This window comes from Photinus pyralis, unplaced genomic scaffold (assembly GCF_008802855.1).
Source record: "Photinus pyralis isolate 1611_PpyrPB1 unplaced genomic scaffold, Ppyr1.3 Ppyr1.4_LG8, whole genome shotgun sequence".
Taxonomy (NCBI): Eukaryota; Metazoa; Arthropoda; class Insecta; order Coleoptera; family Lampyridae; genus Photinus; species Photinus pyralis.
Genome location: NW_022170819.1, coordinates 5,315,958 through 5,334,877, shown reverse-complemented (window position 1 = coordinate 5,334,877; position 18,920 = coordinate 5,315,958). Strand labels below are relative to the sequence as shown.

General features: G+C 34.8%; 1 protein-coding gene across 2 annotated transcripts; it reads left to right on the top strand.

The window, feature by feature from the left end:
• Positions 1 to 1,258: 1,258 nt before the first annotated feature.
• On the top strand, positions 1,259 to 10,592 carry LOC116179622 (S-adenosylmethionine decarboxylase proenzyme). 2 transcript variants are annotated; one of them, XM_031499424.1, is made up of 8 exons: positions 1,259 to 1,444; positions 1,631 to 1,717; positions 6,400 to 6,601; positions 6,724 to 6,954; positions 7,001 to 7,093; positions 9,202 to 9,213; positions 9,271 to 9,426; positions 9,474 to 10,592. In XM_031499424.1, exons 1-8 carry the CDS (start codon positions 1,335 to 1,337, stop codon positions 9,609 to 9,611), a joined length of 1,029 nt encoding a protein of 342 aa, XP_031355284.1. In that variant the 5' UTR covers positions 1,259 to 1,334; the 3' UTR covers positions 9,612 to 10,592. The 2 variants fall into 2 exon arrangements, with proteins under 2 accessions (XP_031355284.1, XP_031355285.1); XM_031499425.1 differs by lacking the exon at positions 9,202 to 9,213 and having other exon boundaries at positions 1,260 to 1,444.
• Positions 10,593 to 18,920: the final 8,328 nt, after the last annotated feature.

Sequence of the window (18,920 nt, the reverse complement as noted above, 5' to 3'; positions counted from 1 at the left end):
AGGGGGGGGGGTAAGAAATAGAAATTGGGTTGCAGGTTGCTGATGCTGGTAGTCATTTATCTATTTATTATTGTACAGGCGAAAAAGATTGATGGAACTGTTTGAAATTATGGATTCTACAGGCCACATTCTATAAGAAAATATTTTTTCCCGATCGATCTGAGACAATTTTTTTTTCGGGGCAAAAAAAGGCAGTGTATAACCTTCCTTTTTTTCCAAAAATCGACTGCACCAAAATTTCTAGGGGAAAAAACTTTTTCTGATTAATTTGGGTGCGTAGAATCCAAGACGATTCGTACTTTTTCGATTAGACGTCTCAATCAAAAGTTATGGGCAAAAAAAATTCCTGTCCTCATACCTACTTGTTATTTTGGGCATCAATGTAGCGAATTGCCGATCGATGCCGAATAGCCAAATCGTTGACTGCCAACACTGATCACTCACTGAATAGTGAATACTGAATACTACAGAATATTTAGATTTTAGTGACTTTAGACTTTAACCAAAACCAAAATTGCTCTCTATATATACCTATATATTATCGTCTTTATTTTAAAGCGGGCGGAGCGGATAGCGGAGTATTACCTAAATACCTAATAGCTATGATGATAACTCAATTCTTCTGGGGGGGGGGGGATATAGCCCCTTCATCCCCCCGTAAATACGCCACTGGGTGGCTCCAAAACGAAACACACGTTGGACTCTCTGTTTATTTGGAAAAAGTGCTTGTTTTGATCCTCTCGACCACCAAGTTTTTTTTTACATACTTTATGTAACACCTTGCATAATGTGATGCAACATTTTACAAGGCCCACCCTTGGCTAAGTGACTGGCCACCCTGTAGAGATTCTACCATTTTAAAAAATGAGACAGCGCAGCAACAAATTTTCTATTTTTTAAAGTAATTTTTTAGTAAATAATCATTTATTCAGTTACATTTATTTGTGATATGAGGCGCTATAAGATTAGGGTACCAATACCATCCGCCCGCGCGAAATTATTCAAAATTCCCCGGTATAAGTACCCACTTTACGACTTTTGCGGTCTAACGCCACTGGCTTTGGCAACTACAAGCGCACTCGTGCCGCATTCCAAAGGCGTTGTGAAATACGGCGATTCTTTCCCGAAAACTATCGCTCATCCGCACGCTTTTTTTAAAAAAAAAAAAAAGGTGGGAAATTCATATTTTCCTACGATAACAGTCGATAAAATACGAACCGTTATCGCGCACGCGTCAATATTTAAGAGAGGACCCGTCAGTTTTATTGCTTTATTTTGTCCCTGTTTTTTAGCGAGTTCGCATCCCGCAGCGATCGTGTTATGATAATAGAAAAATGAGTGACAGTGGTGTACAGTTCTTTGAGGGAGTCGAGAAGCTCCTCGAAATTTGGTTTACGAACGGAAGGGATAGCAATAAGCATTCCGATTTGCGAAAGATTCCGAGGTTGGTGTAACGCAAATAAAGGCGAAATCGACCGGCGTTTTGTGCAAAAATTTGTCCGCATGTGCATTTCGAATGTTTAATCGATTGTTTTTTTTTTATTATTATGCGACGTTATTTTGTTTTAATTGTTGCACGATTTGCCGATTCTGTCTTTCTGTGTGTAACCTTTTGTTATTTCTTGCGTAGGGGGAAGTTGGAATCGATTTTGAAAATTGTGCATTGTGAAATTATCAGTTTTGTGAATAACGACCAAATCGACGCCTATGTGCTGAGGTAAGTTCATTTCCTCTTATCTATATGCAGGTAGTATAGTACATTTCCACTCCCTCCCCTAATTAAAAAACTCGCGCTACCGCGTGCTATTTTCAACTTTTTCTTATCGGCTTTTGTCTCATAAATCGCTTAAAAATAAATAATTGACCTTTGGATCAGTAATGTGAGGTCTTCGGGGGTCACCCATAATTACAATACTCTCGTCTCGACGCCACTGATCCGCTGGAATACCGGAAAAAAAGCCCTTTTGTCTACCAGCAAACCCCTCAAGGTCACCCGTGCGAAAATTTCATAATATCGTCTATTAAAATAGGTCACGTGATTACGTCGCATCAACCTCTCCGGCTCGGGATGAAATCCAGGATGCGATCGATCTCGGGAACCAAGTGCAAGGACGCAATATTCGAAAATATTCTCGTGACGTACTTCTTCCCACACAGATCGCTTTGCGTCCGTAGCGTCAAAATTGTAATTCAATAAATCGCGCGACTCAAACGCGAAAATATTTATATGAATTTTATAAACAAAAATATACAGGGGGCTAATGCCAAACATGACGTCCCACTCACCTGTGGCGTCGGCGAAATCGCACAGATGATGCGGCTATTTTCGAGATTTCTCGTTTTATAGATTTTGAAATGTCAGTATAGCTATTTATGTATTTGCGAATGCCATTGAAACTATGAGTCGCCGGTTAGTAAACAAATTGTGGTCTCCTAATCAAACACTCTTGCGTCCGTCTGTCTGTTTGTCTTTTTCGTATATGTTCTACTACACACAGACACCCAGCATTCAACCACCGTTGTAGAATCTCCGGTTATCTTTAAAATCTTAAAATTCCAAACAAAAATTATAAAAATACATATAACAATGGCAAAATGGAAAATATTCCAAAAATTTGACAAATCAAAAATTCAAAAATTTAAGAGAAAAAAAGACTATAATCTGACAATTTGGTTACAAATAAGAGAGTGATTTCAATTTCCTTTTATAGTAAGGACCTTATCCCTTAAAATTTCAGAAAAGCCATGTAAAAATAAGAGATATGAAAGAATAAATCTGAACTAGTAAAAACTAACACATTTGAAAACTGCAGTTTTAAAGTATTTTAGAAATGTTTGCAAGATTTATTTTATTCGTCTTTAGTTTTGAGGGGCGAGTTTCAGGTACGGCTGCTACCAATCCACTTTGCTGTGTTAAACGCCCAAAATCGGAATATTCAAAAAGCGCAAAAATAAAAAAATTCACTTAAATTCAAAAATAATGTACCGAGTAATTTTCGAAACGGAATGTAAACTATAAAATGAGGTAAAAAAATAGAAATTCGCAAAAATTAAAGAAATTAAAAAATCTGAAAATTCATAAAAATTCTAAAAATCACAAAAAGTAAAAGACCACATTAAAATTTCATGAAAATGTGCAAAAGTGCGAAAAATTCCGTAAGAACTTTAAAATTCGATGTTTGGAGGCTTTGAGGTTTAAGGTTGGGTATTAGTTCGCTACAGTTCAGTCCGAGTTCAGTATATTTTCACGATTAAAAAATTCGACAATTTCAGTGGAGCGTTTATGACGACTCACAAACGTCGGTATATGAATTCATCAAAATTAACAATTAAAAAAGCTCCAAAATTTGATAAGTTCACGATACAGATATTTTAAAAAATCGAGAGAATTCAGAAAACATTAGAATCGTGCCAAATCTACATAAAGTTAGTTTCCTTTTCGTGAAAACAGTAAATAGTTTCCGAAATTTAAGTAAAATTCATTAATTTTGGCAAATATTAAACGTTAAAAATGGAAGAAGTCTGAAAATTTTAAAAATTCAAAAGATTATACATAGTGCACCGTATAAACAATCTAAAAATATTAGAAAAATCCAAAAGGTCATATCTGATGGACCTAAAAATTCAAAATGTATAAAAATTTGAAAATGTAAATTGAAAAAATTCAGAAGTTTTGAAAAATATGAAACGTTAATAAATAGAGGAAGCCGGAAAATATTAGAAATCAAAAGATTATGGGTAGTGTACCGTGTAAAAAGTTTAGAAATATTTAAAAAATGCAAAAGGTTATATCTGATGAACCTAAAAATTCATCAAAATTTGAAAATGTAAATTGCAAAAATTCAGAAATTTTGGAAAATTTGAAACGTTAAAAAATAAAGGAAGCCTGAAAATTTTGAAAATCAAAAGGTTATGGGTAGTGAATCGTCTAAAAAGTCTAGAAATATTTAAAAAATGCAAAAGGTTATATCTGATGGACCTAAAAATTCAAAATTCATAAAAATTTGAAAATTTAAATTGCAAAAATTCAGGAATTTTTGAAAATATGAAACGTTAAAAAATAAAGGAAGCCTGAAAATTTTAAAAATCAAAAGGTTATGGGTAGTGTATCGTGTAAAAAGTTTAGAAATATTTAAAAAATGCAAAAGGTTATATCTGATGAACCTAAAAATTCAAAATTCATCAAAATTTGAAAGTGTTAATTGCAAAAATTCAGAAATTTTGGAAAATTTGAAACGTTAAAAAATAAAGGAAGCCTGAAAATTTTAAAAATCAAAAGGTTATGGGTAGTGTATCGTGTAAAAAGTTTAGAAATATTTAAAAAATGCAAAAGGTTATATCTGATGAACCTAAAAATTCAAAATTCATCAAAATTTGAAAGTGTTAATTGCAAAAATTCAGAAATTTTGGAAAATTTGAAACGTTAAAAAATAAAGGAAGCCTGAAAATTTTAAAAATCAAAAGGTTATGGGTAGTGTATCGTGTAAAAAGTTTAGAAATATTTAAAAAATGCAAAAGGTTATATCTGATCAACCTAAAAATTCAAAATTCATCAAAATTTGAAAATGTAAATTGCAAAAATTCAGAAATTTTGGAAAATTTGAAACGTGAAAAAATAAAGGAAGCCTGAAAATTTTAAAAATCAAAAGATTATGGGTAGTGTACCGTCTAAAAAGTTTACAAATATTTAAAAAATGCAAAAGATTATATCTGATGTACATAAAAATTCAAAATGTATAAAAATTTGAAAATGTAAATTGAAAAAATTCAGAAATTTTGAAAAATATGAAACGTTAATAAATAGAGGAAGCCGGAAAATATTAGAAATCAAAAGATTATGGGTAGTGTACCGTGTAAAAAGGCTAGAAATATTTAAAAAATGCAAAAGGTTATATCTGATGGACATAAAAATTCAAAATGCATAAAAATTTGAAAACAGATTATAGGTAGTCTTATCTAAAGTCAAAAAATATAAAATTCAGAAATTCAAAAAATTTGGAAGCCATGAGTGTAACATTTTTTCAGGTGTCGCATAATGCACCAGATCACTTTTGTGACGAGCACGAGCACTCTCCATAGTGTTTCTAATAAACGAAACCTGTGAGCTACTCATGCCGACTTTCGCTCGTTTTCGGCTCGTATCCCAAGTATGATTGTTTCTTTCAAAGTTACAATTTATATCTTGAATAAAATGTCTTTTCCTAACCTATTAGTCTAAGGATCAAAGATCGAAGTGTATCAACATTTTGATGTTACGTCAGTAGAATTATCAATTGGTGGAGCACAGCACCTTTATTTCCTTGTACATCAAAGTCCGTGCGTTGTTTCATTTCCTAGTACTAACGTCGCCGAAAAGTGGAATTCTATTTTGTTGACCTTTGTAGTAATTAGCTTAAACGCCAATTAATTATATTGTTTTTTGATTATCTTAAGAAAACGTTTTATTATATCGTTATTGTTCTGACGTTTACGATATTTGAGAAAACAGCTAGACTGGACAACCTGTATATAAAATTATACCGAATTATACTGACTTTCGTCTGGAATTTTGGTTTCCATATAAAACCTCGCCTCCTATATTATTACCTTGAAAGTTTAGAAAGAGATAGTCAAATGTTGGGTAAAGTGAGAGGTCACAAAGTCGGCCAATAGCTGATACACATTTGTTTTGTTTGGTTGTTTTGGCTAAACAAACGGCGCAAGCTTTTCGAAGTACCCTTGAAACAGGGAAAGTGGGTACCGAGTTTTCGAGTTATTCACAATAGCCAGAAATAGTGATCAGCTGAGCGAGTGGAGGTGACTAATCTAATCTAGCATAGGTCAACACAATCGGAATGAATTAAAGATAACCACAGTGTAGTAGGTAGTTGATAACCCCAAGTGACCGCCATTGAGATGGGATATTCGGTGAAACTTATTCCTCATGGCTTTCAACACTCGTGTTCACCTCCTGTAGTATAACACTTGACAACGTTGCTTTGATCTTTGACCCGAATAGAGAATTACAGTTTAAAGATCAAAAATGTTAGTCAGTGTCCCTTATTTTCATAATCTGAAACCTCTAATAAGGCTTGCTCCTTTCACATGTAGACAAATCAAGCTAGCTTATCACAATTTAAATAGCAAATACAGTGCTAACTGGACTGAAATGCAATATCCGGTCATTAGATACGATGCACTTATCAAATTGTCCACTGTTTCTAGCTAAATTCAGAAAAGGGCGTTTGCTTATCACACCGACCTTTCAGCTCACACAGCCTACAATACCATACAATCGCTGATAAGTGTATAATTACAAATTTACTACGATCTTCTTGTCTATAAGCACGTTAGATAGCAACTCTTTCACAATTTAGCCACACGAGGTCACAAGACACTATGTAACATTTTTTTTTGCAGCGAAAGCTCCATGTTCATATCGAAACGTCGATTTATCCTGAAGACCTGCGGAACGACCACCCCCCTGATGTGCCTGCAACCGCTCCTGCTCCTCGTCGAGCAGTACGCCGGCTTCACCGAGGTCGAGGATCTCTTCTACTCGCGCAAGAACTACAAACGACCCGAATTACAGGTCCAACCCCATCAAGATTTCGATCAGGAGGTAAACGATCGCCCGTTATTCGGGCAATTTCCATGTCAAATCACCCCCCCGAGCTTTTCTCTCGTCAAATCGGGTGATTTTATTTATTACTATTATTATTTAATTAGTTATTTTACATGTAGGTGGCGCTTTTAGATACCTTGTTTCCGGACGGTAACGCTTACTGCTTAGGTACGATGAATAAGGACTGCTGGTACTTGTACACCCTGAACCCGCCCAGGGATACGATAAGCGCCGGAATACCGGAACCCGATCCGGATCAGACCCTCGAAATTCTTATGACCGATTTAGATCCCGACATTATGTCGATATTTACTAGGGAGGAATGTCTGAACGCCGCCGAGGCCACAAAGGTAACTGTCAATTTCGTAAATTGTGACTGAATGGTTTTTTTTTTAGAAATCGGGAATCGATAAGATTATTCCAAATATGGTCGTCGACGATTTCCTTTTCGAACCTTGCGGATACTCGATGAATGGGATTTCCAAAAATGTAAGTAAAGCCTGTGGTGTGCAAAACGGGATTGGTCATATCATGAGTTAAGTCTCTCGTTGTCAAGCTTTCGTGTAACTTGGTTTGCCTACTATCAGGGGTATTTTCCATCTATCATTGAACGTTTTAAAGAGGAAACAAATTTCAAACGAAGTGATCAAATGACTTCTGAGAATTTAATTTCGAGTTTTCAATCACCAAAGGGTGAGAAAAAATTAAGGGATGGGATTATAAACGAATTTTTGAGAAATACTCATACAAAATTGGTTTTTTGGGGAGAAGTAACTGCTGTATTCCCATGAACCATAATTTCACTGTTCTTCATTTTGCAAAAACACGATTTTTGAGTTATTGAATATTGGTGTGGCCCCACGTTGGGCGCCAAGTGAATAATGCTGTGCCTCACGTTTGGCGCCAAATAAATAGTCTTGTGTGCAATGGCTTCTTACACCATTCACAAAACACCTGCCCAGCTAACTCAAAACAAATCAAAATTGAAACTTAAAATTTTTATAATCTCTCCTAGTATGCCTCCGGCATCTGCTACAAAGAAAAATGCCAATATTGCCCCTAAATTAATGATTTGGGACACTCGGTGGCCTCGGTCAACTTTCAAAAATTCCAAAGAGCTTATTTAAAAAAATCACCTTAGATATGAAAGGTAAATCTGACATGAAAACTCCATCTGGGTCGCACAATGGGTTCGAATAAACCCAATTAAACTGCTTTAAACTTCTCACACAAGTTTAGTTACCTTGCTTCTACACAAAATTATTACAAATATAATCCCCCCAGGTTTACTTTACTAAATTGAAATATTGTCATATACAGGGCGTCCCGTCATTATTTTTTATGTTTAGATTGAAAGAACGTCTACATGAGTGTACATGAATTCTGAGAAAATTTTTGCAAAATCAAATCTGGAATATCGAGAAACTTAAATCCATTCTATCCTCCTAAAATTGAATTTGTTTAACGTAGAGACAGATTGTTTATGTTTTTGTTGAGAGATTTTTGTTTCTGTTTTGTGTGTATTACTTGTGTATTTAATGCTCAAATAAACTTTGTTATACATGCAATAATAACAACATTTCCAGGACTGCTACGATTTTTCAAAAATCTCAAAAACTTCAGTTTTTCAAATTGCAACTATTTTTTCTGGTGGCCGAAATAATTGTAGATTTGAATTTTAAGATCAGTTTGCCTATTTCCGGCAGTTTTTGCGTTATTGGTATTTTTTTAAATAAATGTTCTTATTTTTTTATTCGGGATGGTAGGCTTTGGAAGCAATTGTTTTATTTGAAATGTCATTCGAATCAATGTTCAATGTTAAATATTATTAGTAACATATGTCAATTTGTTATTATTTATTATTACGATCATCATGAACCCTCATCAAAAATTCTTCGCAAAAGAAGATTCCAAAATCCCGAGTGTAGCTTTTGTAGCCTTCTAAATTTATATGGATGCAACTTAAAATATCAAAGACTGCCTTGTATCAAGGAATAAGAAATTCCCAAATCACCAGATCCGGTTAAACCGGAAGGGATACCGGAAGTTCCAATATGAGATTGGATAGGTCGAAATGTCACATAAAATTATATTTAACAATATTTTTTGCATCTCGCCAAATAAAAGAGATATTAAGGCGGCTCTCTTATTTGAACACACTATATATTATCCAACTCTTATTTTTGGAAATGTTTTCTTTATATTTTAAACATACTTCAATTAAAGTAAACTTAATACCATAGTGGAAAATTAATCTTCCTACATGTGAAAATGGGGAAGGAAACAGCAATAAAAAATGTTTATTTTATAACAGATGTTAAATTGACATCTGAATGAGTAGAAGTCTCCCTTTAACAGTAAGAGTAGATAAAGTGAACCAAACGATTACGCATTCTAATGACATTTGTCATTCTTATTAAAAATGGGACGCGACGCACGAAATAAAATGAAGTTCAGACCAGAATCCCAATATTATTTCAATGGTATTGATAGAAGAATCCAAATGTAAAGAGACAAAATGACCAATCTCCAATTATCATTAATATCGAAAAAATTGTTTTAAACCATATTTTGTAATTTTCCCGCCTGCCCTAAAGGTTTACCCCGAAGTAAGTCACGTAAATAAACAAAACACAATAATAGAACTAACTTTGATCGACTCGTAGGGCTGCTACATGACCATCCACATCACTCCCGAGCCGGAATTCTCGTACGTCAGCTTCGAAACCAACATGTCCACGGCCTCCTATCGCGAGATCATCACGAAAGTACTGGACACGTTTCATCCGGGCAAGTTCGTCGTTACGATCTTCACTAATCAGGTTTGTTTTTCGTTAGCGACGTTCAGTTTTTACCGTGGTGTTTTCAGGCGTCTGCCGCCTTGGACAGTCCGAAGGAGGTGAAGCGCTGGCAGACGATCGGGCAGTGGAAACGTCACGATATGCAGCACTGCTGCTTCAAGGACTACGATCTGACGTACGCGTTCTATTCTAAGTTTCCGAGCTGAGGGTGTCCGGTAGAGCTGTGTGCAATCACGGCTTCTACCCCTTCGTTTCATTTCATCGTCACAGTCGGCGTAACGTTACAGTTGGTCCCGGCGAAAAAGACCAACTGGAACGTTATCGATACATACTTAATTATAATTTACTTGTACTTCATTTATCCCGTGCATCTGTACTCGTTCACAGATTTTGCTTCGCCTCTAATTTTATACTGCTGGTGGCGTAACAAAATTTCGTGAGAATCATTTTAAAGAGCTTTTAAAGACGGTAGGACATAGTGTCTTATATGTTACTCCTTTGTACCTATGAGGGTTAGGGTAGACATATTATGTGTAAATTTCATTTCTTTGATTTCTCCTACACTATGTTCGACTACCTACTTTAAAAGTGCGGCACGAAAATGTTTTATTATTTTATACGGTAGAGCTGCAAATTCTGTTTTATTATCGGACCTCAAGGCAGGTTTCGAACACTTTGTATTGGGGGCTTCTTAAAGGCAAGGTTGAAAAGGTCCACTTATTACTTGTAAAAAGACCTAACTTAAATTAAGCGAAACAGAGGGGAGGGGGAGGGGTGAGTTGATGTTTATAAATGCAGGCAACATCGGGAGGTCGTTTCAATTAATCAAACTCGTTCCATCTGATGCTTGTAGAAAACTTTTCGCCTCCTTACGTAAAAGAATAAAAATCTGAATGTTTATTCAATTTGTAAAAGATAGTTTGTAGGGTTTAATATTTTATAAAGGGATGTTTAGGTGATATTTTCTCTTGTTTGGAGCATGCGTTTTGTTAGCTAAGTGTTATATTTCTATCTTCGTGTCAAATAAGCATCCTTATTGGGGAGAACCGCTCAAATTTATTATGGAAGTGAATATTCTTTGTAAAGATAAAATCTAATAATGGTAGTTTCTTCCGATTTTCATAATTTAAGATGATGTTAATCTATTAAATATTTTGGTGTAATAAAGTATATAGTTATTTAAGAAATTTGTTGATATTTTATTTAACACATCCATGAAACATTTAAATAAAGACAAGATCAATTACCCAGAATAAAAGGCTCCTCTGTAGTCAATCCGCCATATTGGAAAAATAGCTAAACTTTCTTATGAAATGCTGCTGTTGTAGTTGAAGTCTAACAAATTCTCGATAGTGGATATTCTTTGCAATGATGAAAAGAACGGCGGTACTTAAAAAAATTGAAATATCGGTCTTGGTTTTTTAGGAAAATCGACGCATAGAAAAATAGTTTTTCGTAAATAACAGCCGTTGTAATGGGAGTAGAAAAACATATATAGCACCAATTTGGAAATCCGACAGTATTTCTTACGGCGGTACTTAAAGATATTATTTCCATCTATTATGATAAGGCATATATTTTAAAGAGTATGTTTAGCGATCTTCAGATAAAATCAAAACGCTAACGTAAGGATAGGCAACTCATATTGCACTATAACGCCTGAGGCGACAACTCATTACTTGAAAGGGAAAACAAAAGAAACAACCTGGCATTGCCCTACACATTGTTACGCCGTTCCTAATGATATGGATTAGATAAATTACTATTTATTATTTATTTATTTGAATGCTGTTGATTTGTAAATCATAATGTCACATATTCCCAAGACGAAAAATGGGTATCCTATTATAGGTACATTGGAAGTAATTTTTTATTTCTAAAACCTTTTGCATCCCATCAGGATGCTTCAAGAAATAAAAAAAAACCTATAATGAGGCTGTAATAATATTTCCCTTTGACGGGGCGGGGGGGTACGTACAATACTAGGTACTTCACATATTATATCATAAGTAGTGCTGAATATGAACTCTGTTTTATAACAATGCTTTCAAACTACCAGAAGCGTAGCACTTTGTTTAGTTACATCAAATCAAATATGACTAAATTACACTTTTGTGTATATTTCCCATCTAAAATTATCAGTGTCCTCAGATAGGCCAGTATGCGGAGCAGTCAGAAGGGCTGATTCCCGCAAAATGTGGCGTAAACGATTTTAACGTTTTAAATGGTCCATTTGGGTCCAAATAACATGTATTTGAAGAGTGCACACCAATTTTTTCCCGGCACAACTTTTGGCAGCCAAAAAACCTCAAAACGTTCGGACTTTTTTCAATTTTTCTCGAAAACGGTCCATATTTTATGAATAACACTTCTTTAATAAATTAAAGAAAACAAAATTCTGCGTCGATAAAAAACAAACAAAATCGGTCCAATAGAAAAATTTTTACAAGCGATCAACAAACGCCCATTTTTTCCAACTTTTCTAAAGAACTGAGTTAACCTTTTTTTAATGCGTTGTGGCTCCTAAAGGAACGATAAAATTCACTACCCCCCTCCTTAAAGATTGTAGAATATCAATCAGAGAGTTCAAAAAGTACCAACAATTTAAAACTGGACCAATTTTTGAAATTCGTTGGAAAAAATGGGCGTTTTTTGATCACTTGTAAAAATTTTTCGATTGGATCGATTTTGTTTGTTTTTTTTTATCGACGCATAATTTTGATTTCTTTACTAAAGAAGTGTTATTCAAAAAATATGGACCGTTTTCGAGTTTTAAGCGAAAAACTAAAAAAAATGCCAAAAATGTTGAGGTTTTTTGGCTCCCAAAAGTTGTGCCGGGAAAAAATTTGTACGTACTCTTCAAATACATGTTATTTGGACCCAAATGGACCATTTAAAACAATAAAATCTTTTACACCACCTTTTGCAGGTTAAAATTATCTGCTTACTGGACTAAGAGTAAGTCTTCGTGAAAATTATTTATTTCGAGAAATGCGACCAAAAGCAAAAGATGCACATGCCCTTTGCTTTTCATAAAGTTGCGCCCAATAGATAACAAATGACACATAGGCATTTTTTCACTTATTAGCGAAACATAACCATAGGAAACGTCGTGGTATTTTATATAAAAGAAACGCTACCGATATAAATACGATTCCCCTTTTTAGTTAAATTCCTAAGCGGGATACGATAACTAATGGCCGACACTGACAATTTTATTTAAAACAAAGTGTCACTGTTTTGCTCATGTAAAGTCAAGTTAGTGAAACTGGTGGATATAAAAAAATTCTTGCATTTTAAAAAAATTCGACTATCTTTCCGTTTGAGAATACCTTTTCATGGAGTCCCACAAACTTCACATCAACTTGGCGAATTTTTTTCAAATTTCCTACTATGTAGCGACAGAAACCGGTAAATTTACTACTACCTACTTCTTTTTTCAATATGGACTGATATAAACTTTATCAACGGGATCTAGTCCATAATTTTTGATTGAGAAGTCCGATCGAAAAAGTACGAATTGTTTTGGATTCTACGCACCAAAATTAATAAGAAAAAGTGTTTTCTCGAGAAATTTTGGTGCAGTCGATTTTTGGTAAAAAGGGAAGGTTATACACTGCCTTTTTTTGAGGCCCTCAAAAAAAATTGTCTCAGATCGACCCGGAAAAAAATTTTTCTTATAGAATGTGGCCTGTAAAATCCATAATTTCAAACAGTTCCAAGATTGGGCTACTAGTTCAAAAGTTACAGCCCTTTGAATTTTCTTTCGAAATTGGTTTCTAGTCAGGGGCGGGCCAGGTGGAATTGCATAGGTTACGGGCCATTAAAGTATTAGTGTAGTAATGAAGGTGGCGGGGGGGTAGCTCTGCGGTGCACCACAAAAACATTTTTTGCTTCATTTTAAGGTGCTCCTTTTTCGGAAATCAATTACAATACAGTTTTTTTTTTAAATTGCAGCTGATAATTAAAAGTAACAAAATATATACAATCCACACGAGGTGCGTCGCCTATCATTGTATTTCAGCACTTTCATGCTACGACAAAAAATGATAAATTCGTTGTAAAACACAGAATTTTTTAATTTTTTAACAACCTAACATCAACCCCAATTAGAGAAACATGTTAATAATTTATTAATAGTGCAAGAAACTAAATACAGCACATACTTATAAATTTCCAACGGGCCATTATGACGTACAGGCCAGGTCGCCACCCGCCCCCCCGGGGCAGTCCGCCCCTGGCCGAATATTTGTCCCTCACAAAATAGGAGGATCAACTAAATTTTATTTTTACCATTGAATTCAGGGCAAAAAAGTGAAGTCATCTTACCGCGCAAAAGATGTTCGGAAAAATTCTTCATGGGTCGTGCATAGATATAAATAAGTAATACGCTAAATGTACAATTGTTATTAATTAGCTTCCTAGCATGTGCTAGGTCGCTATTGCGATAGCCGTTTTTTGAACATTTCAAAATTTCATCAAATGTCGACGTTTTAGACCATTTTAAGCAACTTTTAAAGAATAAAATTTTTTTCCTAGTACGTATGTACGTACGTACGTTTGTTGGCAATTTTCTGAGAAAACGGCTCGACGGATTTTGTTGAAATTTTGTATATATGTTTTAGGCATACCGAACAGAAAAATAACGGGCCGGATTTTTGAAAAAAAATTTTGGAGCGCCGTAACGGCATCGAACTTTTTTTTTTCAAATAGCAACCTAAAATTTTTATTCTATTATTTGGAAGACCTTATTTTCCTGTGTACAACCTACAAAAAATTGGGCCGGGTTATATTATCAAAAAACGGAGAAAAAATTGTCAAAGTCAAAAAATTGTGTTGCATATGTGCAAAACGCAACGATCTTGTTTCTGAAGCAATTTAAACGAAATTTCTATGGTAACTCCCTTTAATAAAAGCAAACAAAATTCATGCGCAAAAATCGTGTTGCGCATGCGCAGAAATGCAATTTTCTTATTTATGGAACAATTAAAACGAAATTTGGATGGTAGGTCCTCCTAATAAAAGAAAACAAAATGCGTGCGCAAAAATCGTGTTGCGCATGCGCAGAAATGCAACTTTCTTATTTATGGAACAATTTTAACGAAATTTAGATGGTAGGTCCTTTTAATAAAAGCTAACAAAATGCATGCGCAAAAATAGTGTTGCGCATGTGCAACATCCAACTTTCTTATTTATGGAGCAATTTTAACGAAATTTGGATGGTAGGTCCCTCTAATAAAAGCAAACAAAATGCTGACGGTTTTCTCTTCATAGCATGAGCTAGGTACAATGCGAAATTTCATCAAATGTTGACGTTTTAGATCATTTTAAGCAACTTTTAAAGAATAAATTTTTCCCATCTGTAAGTGCGTACATATGTTGGCAATTTTTGGTTTCAGCTAGGAAGCTATTCTGTCAAGAATTTGACACCTGGTTTTTGAAAAGATAAAGATTTATTTAGAATCAGTATAAATGTTATACTTTTAATCATTGTAACAGAATTTTAAATGTTAGCTAACGTTTTTATGAAAAACATACAATTTTTGTTGTTGTTCATCCTTGTATATAAGTAAAGAAAGATTTATTTTAGGTGTTCGAAGTGCCGGTTTTTTAGGATCTACCATACCTAAGTGAATTCATTCATGCACATGTACCTCATAATTATAAAAATCTATAAATCAGTAGATTAGAACAAATCACAAGAAATAAAGGGGTAATCAAAAAATGTTATAACAAACAATGCTAATCTAGTCCACTAATTACCTAAAAACCAGGTAATTTACAGAAGGTGTCATTATAGAAAAATGCAGTAAATGCATTGAATAAGTAATTTATTCAACGGTAACAGAAATAGGTATTTGTGCATCTCCAGTCAAATATAGTACAGCGTTTCGATAAACTTGTTTACATAATTAGTCCTTGATCATTATACATGGTCTATTGTGTTTAACAATAAATGAAGAGAATATGCAAAACTGAGAAGGATAGATACATCGTTGGTTTCACTCAAGGAGATCATGTAGCAGTGTGTATTGTTGGTGGTCTAACCAATTGCAATAACACTGAAATACAAACTGACTACAGAGGAGCCTTAAGTATGGTTCCACATACAATTGAACCCTCCGGTTGTGAGTATGGAACTCCAGTCTTAAGAATTCTGTACGCTCTATGCTAAATGCATAAACCCATGGGGTGAAAAATTAACCGTGCTGTTCGGAAATCTTTACTCGGGGGGAGGGGGACTTGTGTGTATTATTACAATTAAGTCAAAAGTCACGCCCGCCTACCCCGTATTGCCAGCCATTCGGTTTGTGTCAAAAACCTATTTCAATTCTTTAGGAAATTTCCATGGCTTAACATGATTGTGCTAATGTGTGTGTTTTTATCTTCGGTTTTGAATTATTCACCCGGTATATGCAATAATAAAGGAATTTTTACACCGCTTATGTCATTTTCAAAAAATGACAACCTAGCTACACATTTTTCTTTTTCTGAACACTATGTCAAAAACCGCTCATTTTGATAGGAACTGCAAACATTCACATTTTCCTGTATTTCTCTGATCCATCGCCCGGTACAACGAGCAATTACCGTTAAATTGTATAGAAATTTTGAACAGTCAACCAAGTATAGCCATGCAGCAGGGAAAAAAACAATTGCCCAATTTTAGGGGAACTCGAGACGTGATTGGGCCTTGGGGGCAGCTAAAAAAGAGGGAGTATGAAGGGAAATTGATGAAAACTTGAACCGAATTTGAGAGGAAAATTTATGAAAACATGAGGTAAATTTAGGGCACTTGAGATTAACAATGAGCGTTATAGAGGAATGTATTGAAGGGAGCTGGAGGACAACATGAAGGGAAAAAACATTCTGTACTTTTGAGTATCTATGACTCCATGATATTCAAAAATCACCTCACGGATTACGTTTCGAAATTTATATCTTCATTTGGCACGTACATATACAGTCAATAGTCATTTCCAGAAAAGACGCAAAAATTTAAAAAAAGGTTATCGACCTTGTAATTTCAAAAATGTCATGGTGTTCCTTTTGGTAAGGATTTTGACTTTCTCATAGATTTTTTATTCTAATATATTCAAGAATGCGCCGTAAACTAAGATTTGTAAAGTGGTGAAGGCTAAAAACTCTTTTCCTTCTTTGTACTTAACCGTTTTAGTCCGCGACATTTTAATTCTTTCGTTTATTAAGAATTAGATATTTTGGCACCGCGATTTGTAAAAAATCCACGTAATAACAACTAATAATTAAAATTAACTTACAGATTTTGTCGACTGCAGAAACACATTACCGCGCGCACGTTTGAATTGCAACTAATTTGAATATCAACATAAAATACCGGACTACTTTTCAACAGGCCACTTCTCACATGTGTGCGTCGTTATCTACGCGACGCGAACGTTGAAATTGATAAAGCGAAATTAAATGTAATAACAGGTGGATTTTGATATATTATTTGGTAGTATCAAAGTAGCGTACTTTTTCCCAATTCAGCCAGTTCTTCAGGATATAATCTTAAAAATTATGCCCACCAAAAATATAACAAAGGGTGGTCGCATCGCTTATCAAGCAAAACGGCTCTGTTAATCCGAGCACCAAAAGACATTTGTCCTACAATTTTAAATTTTTGGGTCTTTTCTCAAATAAAATTTCTTATCGAGTTTTGAGATGCATTTTTTTTAGCGCGAAACCCAACTTGAGTGCAGTGCTTATTCTCAATATTCCTCTCGTGCCTATATGTGCGGATAAAAATTGTTCGCTGTGATTAAACAATGAAATGTACCTACATAAGACAGCTTTCGATATTTTGGAACATTTTTGAACGCTCTAAAAGATGTTTAGTCTCTTTGGAAAGCGTTTTGAAGTTCTGAAAGGCTTTTGAGAGAAATGGGACCATATACTAATGCTGTTCAGAACTTCGTAGATAATTGTAAATGATTTATACGGACTCGCTTAAGTCCTTTGTAGAGCTTTCGAAAGCCTTAGATCCGATCGAGTCTAGTTACAGGGAAAACCGGTTCTAGAATAAGTTTTCCACAGTTCCAAATACACTCATTGGTATAAGGGCATAAGTTCCAGCACATCATAGGCCTTTCTCAAATCTTTTTAAACCATTTGCAGAGCGTTGAAGACGCTTCCGCAGTTTGCATCTTCCAATAAATTTTATAACTAGATCTCGAGAGCGCCTAACAAGCTCTGAAAAGGACCTATAGTACCGTGGTTTTAGATTTTGATTTCTGTCGATGAAAATATAACATGCAGAAGTAATCTGCTGATTAGCATATCAAAAAATGCATCTCCGAAAATGACCGCGAATTTATTTAAAACGATTGATTACGTCAAGCGTCAGCTGATTTGTCGTGGAGGTAACTGGACGCTCATTGGCTCATTTAAATTAATTCCGTAGCACGACCTCAAATCGAGGTGGCGTGTGCATCAGCTGACGCTCGAGCGTAATCGACGTCGAAAAATACAAAATAATAAATAGGGATACGTTCCCACATCAAATTTAAAGACAAAATGGAACGTTTTCTTCCTCGATTGGTTCAACTAACATTTTCGAGATGCATTTTTTGAATTTCTACTCCAACTTGGTTATTTTTTCAACGACGGAAATGAAATGTTTCTGAAACTACTTTAGTCTCTAAAAAGGGTGAAGAAAATGTAATTTTCCTCTCTAGTGAGGAAAGTAAAAAACAATTGCTGCGTTAAAATCATGACATTTAAAATTGAAACATACCCATATCTAGATTGCTGTGTGTCATACTTCGTTATTGCATACGATAATTTTGATTGTAGTTTCAGAAAAAATTCTTATGTGTAACACTTGAGAAGAAAGTGTTTTTTAACTTGCAACAAGTTGAAAAACTCCACTTTCTTCTCTAGTTCTACAAATACGCTATTAACGCTTTCTATGGGGAAACGCTAGATAGATTGACTGGACTATTAGGCTGTTCTGGAAATGCATGCTTTGAGCGTCCCACGTAAAATATGTACAGGCCTCCCTTGTCTTCCACTTTGCAGGAAGAGCGCAGTTAAAAGGATTGTTGGGGTTCTAAAAATAAATACCAAGCGATTCTTTGAAACTACCATTATAGTACACCTACTTTAGAACGTGGCTTCATTTTTGGTTTATAGAATAATGTTTTAAAAAATGCAATTTTTCGTGAAATTCAAATTGCGTTGGTAAAATTTCGTGAAAAATACAGACAGACCGGGCGATTCAAATTCGTGGCTCACCATTGGGACCCCCGGAACGGTGAGAAACAGCAGAGACAATGTTTCCCCTTTTGGTGTCTAAAAATCTTTGAAAATAATTGAGAAATCACCGAAAATGTCACATTGAAGCCTCCTGTTAGCACTCTCTGTGCAGGGCACTTTTTTTTGAGAATCTGAATTTGTTATCAATTTCCATAGCACGCTAGATGTCTGCTTATTCCTTACGGACGCCGCATTGGAGTTTTACTGAATGAGGTAGAGGACAAAAAAGAAATTCA

Bases quoted from the DNA above. Each gene is read 5' to 3' on its own strand.
- LOC116179622 (XM_031499424.1), top strand. From the start codon at position 1,335: ATGAGTGACAGTGGTGTACAGTTCTTTGAGGGAGTCGAGAAGCTCCTC. The intron at 1,718-6,399 runs GTAAGTTCATTT...TTTTTTTTGCAG, and splicing joins ATCGACGCCTATGTGCTGAG to CGAAAGCTCCATGTTCATAT. The intron at 6,602-6,723 runs GTAAACGATCGC...TTTTACATGTAG, and splicing joins ATCAAGATTTCGATCAGGAG to GTGGCGCTTTTAGATACCTT.